At 46.5% G+C, this 12,068-nt stretch overlaps 1 protein-coding gene across 1 annotated transcript in view; it reads right to left on the bottom strand.

Annotated features, from left to right (window-relative positions):
- ASH2L (ASH2 like, histone lysine methyltransferase complex subunit) overlaps positions 1–8,549 on the bottom strand; it is a 34,268-nt gene extending 25,719 nt beyond the window's left edge. Inside the window, exons 1-5 of the mRNA XM_031013793.3 lie at positions 7,331–8,549; positions 6,625–6,691; positions 5,914–6,059; positions 2,633–2,721; positions 2,267–2,361 (exon numbers count right to left, since the gene is read on the bottom strand). Of these exons, the coding sequence (XP_030869653.1) occupies positions 2,267–2,361; positions 2,633–2,721; positions 5,914–6,059; positions 6,625–6,691; positions 7,331–7,518 (585 nt within the window). The 5' untranslated portion in view covers positions 7,519–8,549. The remainder of the gene's footprint in view (positions 1–2,266; positions 2,362–2,632; positions 2,722–5,913; positions 6,060–6,624; positions 6,692–7,330) is intronic.
- Positions 8,550–12,068: the final 3,519 nt, after the last annotated feature.

The following is a 12,068-nucleotide window of genomic DNA, read 5'->3' on the forward strand; positions in this document are numbered from 1 at the left end:
GGCAGGATAATTACTTGAACCCAGGAGGCAGAAGTTGCAGTGAGCCGAGACATCGCACCACTGCATTTTAGCCTGGGTGACAGAGCCAGGCTCCATCTCAATTAAAAAAAAAAAAAAATTCCAACAATGGACTATAACACACTGATTTTTAAAAAATAATCCACAGTGATATTTAAAAGGGAAGAAAAAGAATGAGGGAAAGTTATTTACAGAAGACTTGCAACCAAAGAATGTATTCTGATCTACAACCACTACTCTAACAACTGATTCAGGGTTGGATAATCAATGGTGGCTAAAAATCACTGGTTGAAAGGAGTAGGAGAATAAAGTACTCACATAATCTCCATGTATGGCTTAAGGATTACTTAGCACAAAGATAAAAATGCTCCCTCCTTAACCAACTAGTCAAATTTAGGATCACTAATAATAAAACAAACCAATATCTTATATACCTCCTGATGTGACAGTCTAAAAAACACACGATACTTATGTAATATTCTTGCCAAAGATGTTTAACACATGGCCAGGCACAGTGGCTCACAACTGTAATCTCAGCACCTTGGGAGGCCAAGGCTGGTAGATTGCTTGAGCCCAGGAGTGTAAGACCAGCTTGGGCAACATAGTGAGACCTGTCCCTACTAAAACGGAAAAAAAAAAAGTTTAACCTGAACATAATCATGAAGAAAGTCAAATGCAAATTGAGGAATATCATGCCAAACAACTGCCTAAGCACTTTAAAAATTTTAATTCATTAAATAAATAAATAAATAAAGGGGCTGGGTGTGTTGGTTTATGCCTGTATTACCAGAGGTTTGGAAGGCCAAAGCAGGAGGATCACTTGAACCCAGGAGGTTGAAACCAGCTAGTGAGACCACATCTCCACAAAAAATTTTTTTTAATTAGCTGGATGTGGTAGCATGCGCCTGGAATCCCAGCTACTCGGGAGGCTGAGGTGGGAGAATAGCTTGAACACAGGAGGTTGAGGCTGCAGTGAGCCGGGCCTGTGCCACTGCACTCCAGGCTGGGTAATAGAGCAAAACCCAACTGAATAAAGGAATTGTTTTATTAATAGATTAGAGACAAAACAGTCATTACAACTAAATGTAATGGGTGATCCTGACCAGATCCTGGATGGTGAAAGAAGCTATAGAGGAGGATATTATTAACACAAAAATAATCCTGAGAAACTACAAATATGAACTGTAAATTAGTAGTACTGCACCAATGTTAAATTTTTTTATTATGATTATGGTATTGTGGTTGTATAACAGAATATTGGGTAAAGTGTACCCACAATGTAGCCTCATATAACTTAAGGGAAAAACAGATATATGGGGAGATAAAACAAATGTAGCAAAATGTTAACTGGCAAATCTAAGAAGAAATGGGCCGGGTGCAGTGGCTCACACCTGTAATCCCAACAACTTGGGAGGCTGAGGCGGATGGATCACTTGAGTACAAGAGTTCTACCAGCCTGGGCAACGTGGCGAAACCCTGTCTCTAAAAAAACCATAAAAACTAGCTGGGTGTGGTGGTGTGCACCTGTAGTCCCAGCTACTTGAGAGGCTGAGGTGGGAGGATCACCTGAGCCCAGGAGGTCAAGTCTTTGGTGAGCCGTGATGGTGTCACTACATTCCACCTTGAAACTTTTCAAAATAATTTTGGAAAAAATAAACTAAAAAGAGGCCATGTGCAGTGGCTCACACCTGTAATCCCAGCACTTTGAGAGGCCGAGGAAGGCGAATTGCTTTAGCCCAGGAGGTCAAGGCTGCAGTGAGCCATGATCACACCACTGCACTCCAGCCTGGGGGACAGAGACCCTCTCTCAAAAAAAACACAAGAGTCCAGGTGCGGTGGCTCACGCCTGTAATCCCAGCACTTTGGGAGGCCGAGGCGGGTGGATCATGAGGTCAGTTGGAGATGAACCTGGCCAACATGGTGAAATCCTGTCTCTACTAAAAATACAAAAAATTAGCTGGGCGTGGTGGCACATGCCTGTAATCCCAGCTACTCGGGAAGCGGAGGCAGGAGAATCTCTGGAACCCAGGAGGCAGAGGGTGCAGTGAGCTGAGATCGCATCACTGCATTCCAGCCTGGGCAACAGAGCAAGACTCCATCTTGAAAAAAAAAAAGAGAACAAGGTAATCACTGAATCCACTGTCATATATTCAATAAAAACTGGGAAGAAAGTACTTGTTAGGGAGTATATTTAGAAGTTCCACCTAACTTTTCAGTATAACTGCAATTACATTAATTCCACCTCTACCTTATCTTTGGAGAACATTGTCTTCGGATGTTCATCCTGTGTTCGGGACTGCCATGTCAGGTTGGCCAAAGCACTAAGGCACATTTCCTTCAAGTCTATCAAAAACAAAAAGGAAGAAACAGTTATCTGTAGTACTACATCTCTACTACCAAGGGAATACTCGATAAGTGGTCCAGAAAATAACAATTACAGCAGCAAAATGGAGTCATCATGTGACCTGAAATGGGCAACTGCAATTATTCAGAGCTAAACCCCAACTGAATTTATACCAGCTACTAGGCAAAGGTCTCCTGATTCTGCTACGCCCAGATCCCTTTTCTTTTCCAGAGGATAATCGTCTTCAAATACTCCAGAGTTTGTTCTTACTTGCTTGCTTCCGGAGGAAATAGGTATTCCCACTGTGATGGCAGACATTGCAATGAAAACTGTAGTTGGTCATGAAAGGTAGACAGGATCTGCAGAAGAGCCAAATTATACAAATTAGTGAACTTGTGAACACACACACTTCTTTTTTTTTTTTTTAAAGACAGGGTCTCACTCTACCACTCAGGCTGGAGTGCAGTGGTGCAATCATAGCTCACTGCAGACTTGACGTTCCCTGGCTCAGGTTGATTCTCCCACTTCAGCCCCCCAAGTAGCTGGGACTATAGGCATTAGCCACCATGCCCAGCTAATTTTTGTATTTTTTTATGGAGTCAGGGTTTTGCCATGCTGCACAGGCTGTACGCCTCTTTATGAGAAGTTAACATGAATCCATTCCCCTCAGTGACAGGTAAATTAAAATGTTAGTATGTTAACGTAGTCTTAAAATGTAAAAAGGTTGTCAAAACCAAAACAGGGCTCATATTTTTATAAATACCTGGATTTTTCTGTCACGAAAGTTAATAAGACCTTATCCGTTATACTGGACAATTCAGCATCTAGAAGGTTCTCACTGGTATCTTGTTAAGTTTATTTTTTGAGTACCTAAAAAGAATATGCCAAGCTAGCTGTAGAAGAGGACAAAGTAGTCTAAGGTGTATCTCTATGGTGTCAATAATGTGGTTGGAAAGGGCAGGCAGAATTTAAGAAAAAATGAATTAAAAATGTAAATAACTAGGCCAGGCACAGTGGCTCACACCTCTAATCCCAGAACTTTGAGAGGCCAAGGCGGATGGATCACCTGACATCAAGAGAAGACTTGCCTATTTGAAGGCAAGAGAGGAAGAGGCCAGGAGGGGAAAGACAATATGGCAGAGACGGATGCAACAGAGGAACCAACGCATTTGAGAAGAGAAACATCGTAGTGATTGCACAAGATGACAGGAAAAGCACAGGAGTTTAGTCTTGCAAAGGGCAAAGTAACAGAAGGACAGAAGACCTTTAGTATAAATGGCTTAAGCTAGAAAAGAAGAAATCAGAACAAAGGTTTATCTTGGACTCTGAAACTAGCTTAGGGTATCCTCAGAGAAGACTACCAAGCATTTACCAACTACTGCTACCCTCATGGAATTATGAAACATTCTTACAAATGTTACAGCTGAGTTTCCTTACCTTCACTTCTCTGCAGAACCTCTTCTGTTAAACAGACTATTGTGATAAGCTTATTTATAGAAGACAAAGCCTCATACTAAAGATAGGTAGGTAAATAGTTATTTTAATTTAAATACAAACAGGTGTAAAGAGCAGCCTTTTTCATACCCTGCTAGCTCACATTCTCTATCTCAGTTGTAAAAGATAATCCATCCCACCTAACTGGGCTTTATTTTTCTTTTCTTTTTTGAGACAGGGTGTCACTCTGTTACCCAGGCTGGAGTGCAGTAGCAATCATGGCTCACTGCAGCCTCAACCTGCAGGGCTTAAGCAATCCTCCCACCTAAAGCTCCTGAGTAGCTGGTACTACAGATGTGAACCACCATGCCCAGCTAATTTTTTTCTATTTCTCGTAGAGACAGGGTCTCACTATGTTGCCTAGGCTAGTCTCGAAGTCCTGGGCTCACGTCATTCTCCTGTCTCGGCCTCCTAAAGTGCTGGGATTACAGGTGTGAGCCACCATGCCTGGCCTTTTTTTTTTGAGACGGAGTCTCACTGTCACCCAGGCTGGGGTGCAACCTCTGCTTCCCGGGTTCAAGTGATTTTCCTGCCTCCCGAGTAGCTGGGACTACAGGCGCGCACCACTGTGCCCAACTAATTTTTGTATTTTTTTTTTGGTGACGGGGTTTCACCATGTTGGTCAGGCTGGTTTCGAACTCCTGACCTCGTGATCAGCCTGCCTTGGCCTCCCAAAGTGCTGGGATTACAGGCGTGAGTCACTGCGCCTGGCCCCCCCCCACCTTTTTTTTTTTTTTTAACTTGATACCACGGATAGGATCTAACTGGGCTTTAGATATAACTTTTGAAATTCAGTTACAAACTGTTGTCTCCAAAGCTACCAAAACTTTGAACTGTGATTTGATTCTTCCTTGAATTCCTCCCAGTTATCTCTCTAGTAAATTTCCTTTCCTAAACTGTCTATCCAAACAAATTTTTCTGGCAAAAGTGGCCCTCTCTTAGGCCTCTCTAAGAGAGCAGGCTTGCTTAGCTAGTGTGTTTTCCCAGCAGATGTTGCTACCAAGATCAATTATTTCTTCCTGATCCTTCAGTATTTTTCTTTCTTTTTAAAAACACTCTTTCCTAAATCACAAGTCACATGTTAATTAAGACATCAGCATTTCTAAAACCCACTTTAACCTTTTAACTAGAAAGTATACAACAGATTATAAAGGAAAGCTGGGTGTGGTGGCTCATGCCAGTAATCCCAACACTTTGGAAGGGTGAGGCAGGAGGATCCCTTGAGCTCAGAAGTTCGAGGCTGCAGCAAGCTGTGATCCTGCCATTGCACTCCAGCCTGGGCGGCAGAGCGAGACCCAGTCACAAGAAAAAAACAAGAAAACATATACATATACACACACACACACACACATATATGTATTTCTTCACAATCTCACCCAAGGTGGATTAATTTCAGGATAACGCAGCCTTATTTTTAGATAGTCTTTTATAAATGTATTAGTATAATACAAACCATAAAGAACATTACAGAGAGCGAGCAGTACAATTATTCCAATAGACAGTCAGTATAAGGAAAAAAGTCTTTCATTCTCAATCACAATATGATTTTAATTCACTAGAACAGGTACATGATTGGAAATAGGTTTGCTGAGGAGAGTAGACAATATACCTAAAGGAGTGAGTCAGCAACAATGAGAAAGGAAAAAAAGGATGGTTCAGGCATAAAGAGCATGGGTCATCTCAAATTTTGGACAACAGGCTTTATCCACATATATCCTTTCTGAAAAATCCAAAACACCAACACAAGGTTTATATTGTTCTAAATTTGTTTATATAACACTTTGTAATTGCATTTTTTTTTTTTTGTCTCCAAACCAGGTTGTCAATTCAAAAGGAGGGGCAATACCCACCATTGTATCTACCAGGGCTGTGCCCTCAGTAAGCAGATAACATGCTAAGGGAATTAAAACAACTCCTGATTCAAGATCCTACTTGCTGAATAGGGGTTAGGAGACATAGGAAATACTTTGCATTTATTTTGCCCACAAACTAACTGTTGAGCATGTTCAGATTTATTTTACCGAGCAATTCTCACAAAAACTATGAAAAGTACTCACGAGGTATCTATGCCAAATGTGTCAGCTGTGAACCATTTTGTACAAATCCCACATTGCAGCTCGACCTCACCCAACTGTCGGCCATTCTCTTCATCCACGGAGCCCGCCTGAGTATCCATCACCTCTGACGTATCCCCAGCACCTTCCTGTGTCAGAGCAGTTCGAGACTCAAATCAGTTGACTTGAATGTATTTTACTTTATTTTATTTTTTAAGAGACGGGGGTCTCCCTATGTTGCCCAGGCTGGTCTCAACTGATCCTGAGGTCTCAGCCTCCCAAAGTGCTGGGATTACAGGCATGAGCCACCGTGCCTGGCCTGAATGTATTTTTGATTCGCTTAAAAATGTAAAAACAAGGCCGGGCGCGGTGGCTCACGCCTGTAATCCCAACACTCTGGGAGGCTGAGGCGGGAGAATCAACTGAGGTTAGGAGTTCGAGACCAGCCTGGCCAACACGGTGAAACCCCGTCTCTACTAAAAAGACAAAAAAAGTAGCCGGGTGTGTTGGCAGGTGCCTGTAATCCCAGATACTCGGGAGGCTGAGGCAGGAGAATCGCTGGAACGCGGGGGGAGGAGGCTGCAGTGAGCCGAGATCGCACCACTGCATTCCAGCCTGGGCGACAGAGCAAGGCTCCGTCGCAAAAAAAAAAAAAAAGAAGAAATAATTAAAAACAAACCCTATTTTGTCTTGCAAACAACTAAAAATACTTACTAGTGTATCTTTTCCATTAGATGATTCTGTCTCCAAGCCACCGCTTACATCGACCAAGTTTGCCTCCCTATAAGATAATGAAAGCGCTCAAGTAAGAATTCTCAAGACAAACCTCAAAATGCCTATTCCCAAAAATGATGATCAAATTACAGCCGAACTTCATACTCCTGCAGCTTTTTCAGCTAAGCCTGATCTCAGACTGGATGCCCAAGGGACTGTCAGGATACTGAGAAGGTGGACATGTCAGACAGTCGCGGACCCACGGAGCACAGGGAAGCCTAACCGGCCTTTACAGTCAAATCTACCTGGGTTAGAGTTGGTCCTGGGAGAGGTTCAAAGAGAGGCAGCTCTCCCACCCTGTTTTCAGAGTGACCGTTACTTCTTCCAGTCTGGCACTGCAAAGTGGTTTCTTTTCTGGAATATGTGAAGGCCTCCCGTTAAAGTGTGAGCTACCAGCTTCCTGCCAGGGTGCAAGGATCAGAGTTAACGACAGGAGCCTCAGCTCCCACCGCCTGTGAAAGGTGCGGAAGGGGCGTTATCCGAGATATGCTTGAGAGGGGACGGGCCAAGCGGCGCAGAGGCAGGGCGAGCCATTGGCGGCGGGGCCTGGGTTCGCAGGGGGCGGGCGGCAGGGCTCCCGGAGCCGCGGGATTCGCGAGGGGCGGGCCTCCCTCCCGCGTCTTCCTCGGGCCGCAGGACCTCTTACCCGCCTTCAGCCTCCCCGGAACTGGGCTCAACTGTCGGAGCAGCAGAGGTCCCCTCTCCAGGAGGAGCGGCTGCTCCCGCTGCCACCGGCTTCATCTCCCCCTCTTCTGCCCCTGTTGCATTTGCGGCCGCTCCTGGGCCAGGCCCGGCACCCGCTTCCTGGCCAGGTCCTGCTCCTGCCGCCGCCATCACGGCCACCCCTGGACTTCTCGCGAGAATACTCTCTTCTCTCGCGTGCGTGCTGTGTGACGCTGTAGTCTTCAAACAGAAAAAGCCCGCGGTGCGTCCACCGCCTGCCTGAGGAAGCCTAATTCCACGACCGCTTTAAGGCCAGGCGCGCGGTCAGAGGTGGGCCGGCCTCCCGCGCCGGCGGTGGCCGCGGGCCTGGCAGGCTGAAGGTGGAGGAAGCTAGATGGTTAGTGCGGCTCTCTGGAGGACTTCCTTTCGAGTCAGGGACTGACGCGGCGTATTTTCGTGGCTACGACTGGATATTCTGCGCAGAAGAGGATCCTTGAGAGCGCTGGCCGTGCCGCCAAACACTCCTCACCACCGAATGTGGGAAACGTCTTCCTTGGAGTCTAGCACTCCCTGCCCGCCCCAGATGGAATTGGTTTTCTACGCAGGGTCGCCCCTTGGAGCCCGTTTCCAAATGATCTTAAGAGGGAAGGGAATCTAGGGAGGCCGATTCCAGGGGCAAGGGTGGAAAACCCAGGCCGGGCAGGCGAGGAGCGGCGTGGGCACTAGAAGCGGCTCGCCGCTTCCTACTGTGAGAGGCGGAAATCGATGCTCGGGGGTGTGCCGGGGCACTCGGAATGTAGACAAGTTTGGTGCCCAGCGAAAGGAAGAGGTGTGGACTGAAAGTACGAACTTGGGAAGTCATCAACAGTAGCTGGTGGCTGGCATCAGTGGAGTGAGTTGAGTCTTTCAGAGCCATGGTCTCCAAACTCGAGAATGCAAACCTCTAAGAGTGTTGCGGCCAGGAACGTTTTCAGGACACCAGTGTTTATCCTATATCCTAAAATGTTGCCTAACGATAGATACACTCTTCTCCCGCTTTACACAAGAACGGCGCACCCCTCGCCAATCCTCAGTCTAATCTTACTGTGATGTGTGTCCACCGATAGTGTAGGAATCTCTGGGCCACTGGACGCCATGGGAAATACGTAGATATTGATTTCCCAATTGGTTCTTAATTACTGGTTTTCAACAAAATTGAAGAAAGACCTAACTGAGTTGCCAGGTGACATTTTTAAAATTGGTGATAAATACTGAAATCAGGGGTTGGTACTCCAAAGAGAAGCAGGATGCTTGATCTAAGTATCTCCTCCCAAATACGTAGTATTGTAGCAGTTTTAACATATGGTTGCAGAATTTTGTGTTTTCTTGTTGTTGTTTCTTTGAGACAGAGTCTCGCTCTGTCGCCCAGGCTGGAGCGCAGTAGCCCGATCACGGCTCACTGCAACCTCCACCCCAGGTTCAAGCGATTCTCCTGCCTCAGCCTCCCGAGTAGCTGAGATTACAGGTATCTGTCACCACGCCCGGCTAATTTTTGTTAGTAGAGGCGGGGTTTCACCATGTTGGCCAGGCTGGTGTCGATCTCATGACCTCAAGTGATCCACCCACCTCGGCCTCCCAAAGTGCTGGGATTACAGGTGTGAGCCACCGCGCACGGCTTTTTTTTTTTTTTTTTGAAACGGAGTCTCGGTTTGTCGCCCAGGCTGAGTGCAGTAGCGCGATCTCAGCTCACTGCAACCTCCACCTCGCGGTTTTGGGTTCAAGCGATTCTCTTGCCTCAGCCTCCCGAGTTGCTGGGATTACAGGCACGCGCCATGACGCCTGGCTAATTTTTGTATCTTTAGTAGAGACGGGGTTTCACTTGTGTGTGTGTGTGTGTTTTTTTTTTTTTGAGACAGAGTCTCGCACTGTCGCTCAGGCTGGAGTGCAGCAGTGGCGCCATCATACCTCACTGCCGCCTCAAGTTCCCCGGGTAAAGCAATCCTCCTGCCTTAGCCTCCTGAGTAGCAGGGACTATAGGCACGAGCCACCACGCCCAGCTAATATTCTTTTTTTTTTTTTCTTTTTGAGAAGGAGTGTTGCTCTGTCGCCCAGGCTGGAGTGCAGTGGTGCAATCTCCGCTCACTGCAAGCTCCACCTCCCGGGTTCACACCATTCTCCTGCCTCAGCCTCCCGAGTAGCTGGGACTACAGGCGCCCGCCACCGCGCCCAGCTAATTTTTTGTATTTTTAGTAGAGACAGGGTTTTTGCCGTTTTTTAGCCAGGATGGTCTCAATCTCCTGACCTTGTGATCCACTGCCTCGGCCTCCCAAAGTGCTGGGATTACAGGCGTGAGCCACCGCGCCCGGCACGCCCAGCTAATTTTCTTAATTTTTAGTAGAGACAGGGTCTCATCATGTTGCTCAGACTAGTCTCCAACTCCCGAGCTCAAGCGATCCTCTTGCCTGGGCTTTCCAGCGTGCTGGGATTACAGGAGTGAGCCATCATGCCTCCACAGAAATTCTTTAATACCCCTTGATTGTGTGGGCTGGACTCAGTGACTTGCTTCTAACTAACAGAATGTAGAAAAAGAAAATAACATGGCCAGGCGCGGTGGCTCACGCCTGTAATCCCGGCACTTTTGGGAGGCTGAGGCGGGCGGATCACCTGAGGTCAGGAGTTCGAGACCAGCCTGACCAACATGGAGAAACCCCGTGTCTACTAAAACTACAAAATTAGCCAGGCGTGGTGGCGCATGCCTGTAATCCCAGCTACTCAGGAGGCTGGGGCAGGAGAATCGCTTGAACCCGGGAGGCGAGGTTACAGTGAGCCGAGATCGCACCATTACACTCCAGCCTGGGCAACAAGAGTGAAACTACGTCTCAAAAAAAAAAAAAAAAGAAAAAAATAGTAATTTTTATTTTTTATTTATTTTCTTCTTCCTCTTGGTAGAAAATAGTAGTTTTTACGGTGCAGAAATGGGCAAACACACCACCTTACCCAAGTGGTCAGGTTAATATAACCAGTTAAAAATTATAGGCCGGGCGCAGTGGCTTACGCCTGTAATCCCCGCACTTTGGGAGGCCGAGGCAGGTGGATCACGAGGTCAGGAGATCGAGACCATCCTGGCTAACAAGGCAAAACCCCGTCTCTACTAAAAATACAAAAAATTAAGCGGGTGTGGTGGCGGGCGCCTGTAGTCCCAGCTACTTGGGAGGCTGAGGCAGGAGAATGGCGTAAACCCAGGAGGTGGAGCTTGCAGTGAGCTGAGATCGCACCACTGCACTCCACGCTGGGCAACAGAGCGAGACTCCGTCTCAAAAAAAAAAAAAAAAAATTATAAATATACCCCCCGATATGCAATGAGATGGCAACTTCATCTCTTTGGTATTCCCCAAAATCCATAATCCAAGTCTAATCAAGAGAAAGCATCAGATGAATCCAAGTTGAAAGACATTCTAGAAAATATGTTGGCTGGGTGCAGTGGCTCATGCCTGTAATCCCAGCACTTTGGGTGGCCAAGGCAGGAGGCAGGAAGGTTGCTTGAAGCTAGGAGTTCAAGACCAGCCTAGGCAGCAAAGCAAGACCCTGTCTCTATAAATTTTTTTTTTTTTTTTTTTTTTTTGAGAAAGAGTTTTGCTCTTGTTGCCCAGGGTGGAGTGCAATGGCGTGATCTTGGCTGACTGCAACCTCCGCCTCCTGGGTTCAAGCGATTCTCCTGCCTCAGCCTCCTGAGTAGCTGGGATTACAGGCATGCGCCACCACACCCAGCTAATTTTATAGTTTTAATACAGATGGGGTTTCTCCATGTTGGTCAGGCTGGTCTCAAACTCCCGACTTCAGGTGATTTGCCCGCCTTGGGCTCCCAAAGTGCTGGGATTACAGGCGTGAGCCACTGTGCCCGGCCGAGGTAAACCATATTTCTAAAACAAAAACAACTATCAGGGCTCTGAAAGACTAAGAAAGGGCTGAGAAACAGATTGGAGGAGGTCGAGGAGATATGACAACTAAACGTAATGTGGGATCCTGGGACAGAAAAGGAGATTACTGGAAAAACTGGTAGATCCAAATAAAGTTTGAAGTTAAATTAATAGTACCATACCAATGTTAATTCCTTTGTTTTGATCAATGTGTTATAAGATGCTAACATTAGGAAAAGCCAGGTTAAGGGTATAGGAGGAATTCTGAACTATCTGTGACTCTTCAGTCAATCTAAAATTATCAGAAAAGTAAAACTTTAAAAAATTAAAAATTAAAACTTAATTTTTTTTTTTTTTTTTTGAGACGGTCTTGCTCTGTCATCCAGGCTGGAGTAGAGTGGCATGATCTCAGCTCACTGCAGCCTCCGCCTTCTGGGTTCAAGTGATTCTCCTGCCTCAGCCTCCCGAGTAGCTGGGAGTACAGGCACATGCCACCACGCCCAGCTAATTTTTTGTTTTTGGAGACAGAGTTTCGATCTTGTTGCCCAGGCTGGAGTGCAATGGCGCGATCTTGGCTCACTGCAACCTCCACCTCCTGGGTTCAAGCGATTCTCCTGCCTTAGCCTCCTGAGTAGCTGGGATTACAGGCATGCACCACCATGCCCAGCTAATTTTGTGTTTTTAGTAGAGATGGGGTTTTTCCATGGTGGTCAGGGCTGGCCTGGAACTCCCAACCTCAGGTGATCCACCTGCCTCGGCCTCCCAAAGTACTGAGATAACAGGTACCCACCACCACACCGGGCTGATTTTTTATTTTAGTAGAGA

Source organism: Gorilla gorilla, chromosome 7 (genome assembly GCF_029281585.2).
Source record: "Gorilla gorilla gorilla isolate KB3781 chromosome 7, NHGRI_mGorGor1-v2.1_pri, whole genome shotgun sequence".
Taxonomy (NCBI): domain Eukaryota; kingdom Metazoa; phylum Chordata; class Mammalia; order Primates; family Hominidae; genus Gorilla; species Gorilla gorilla.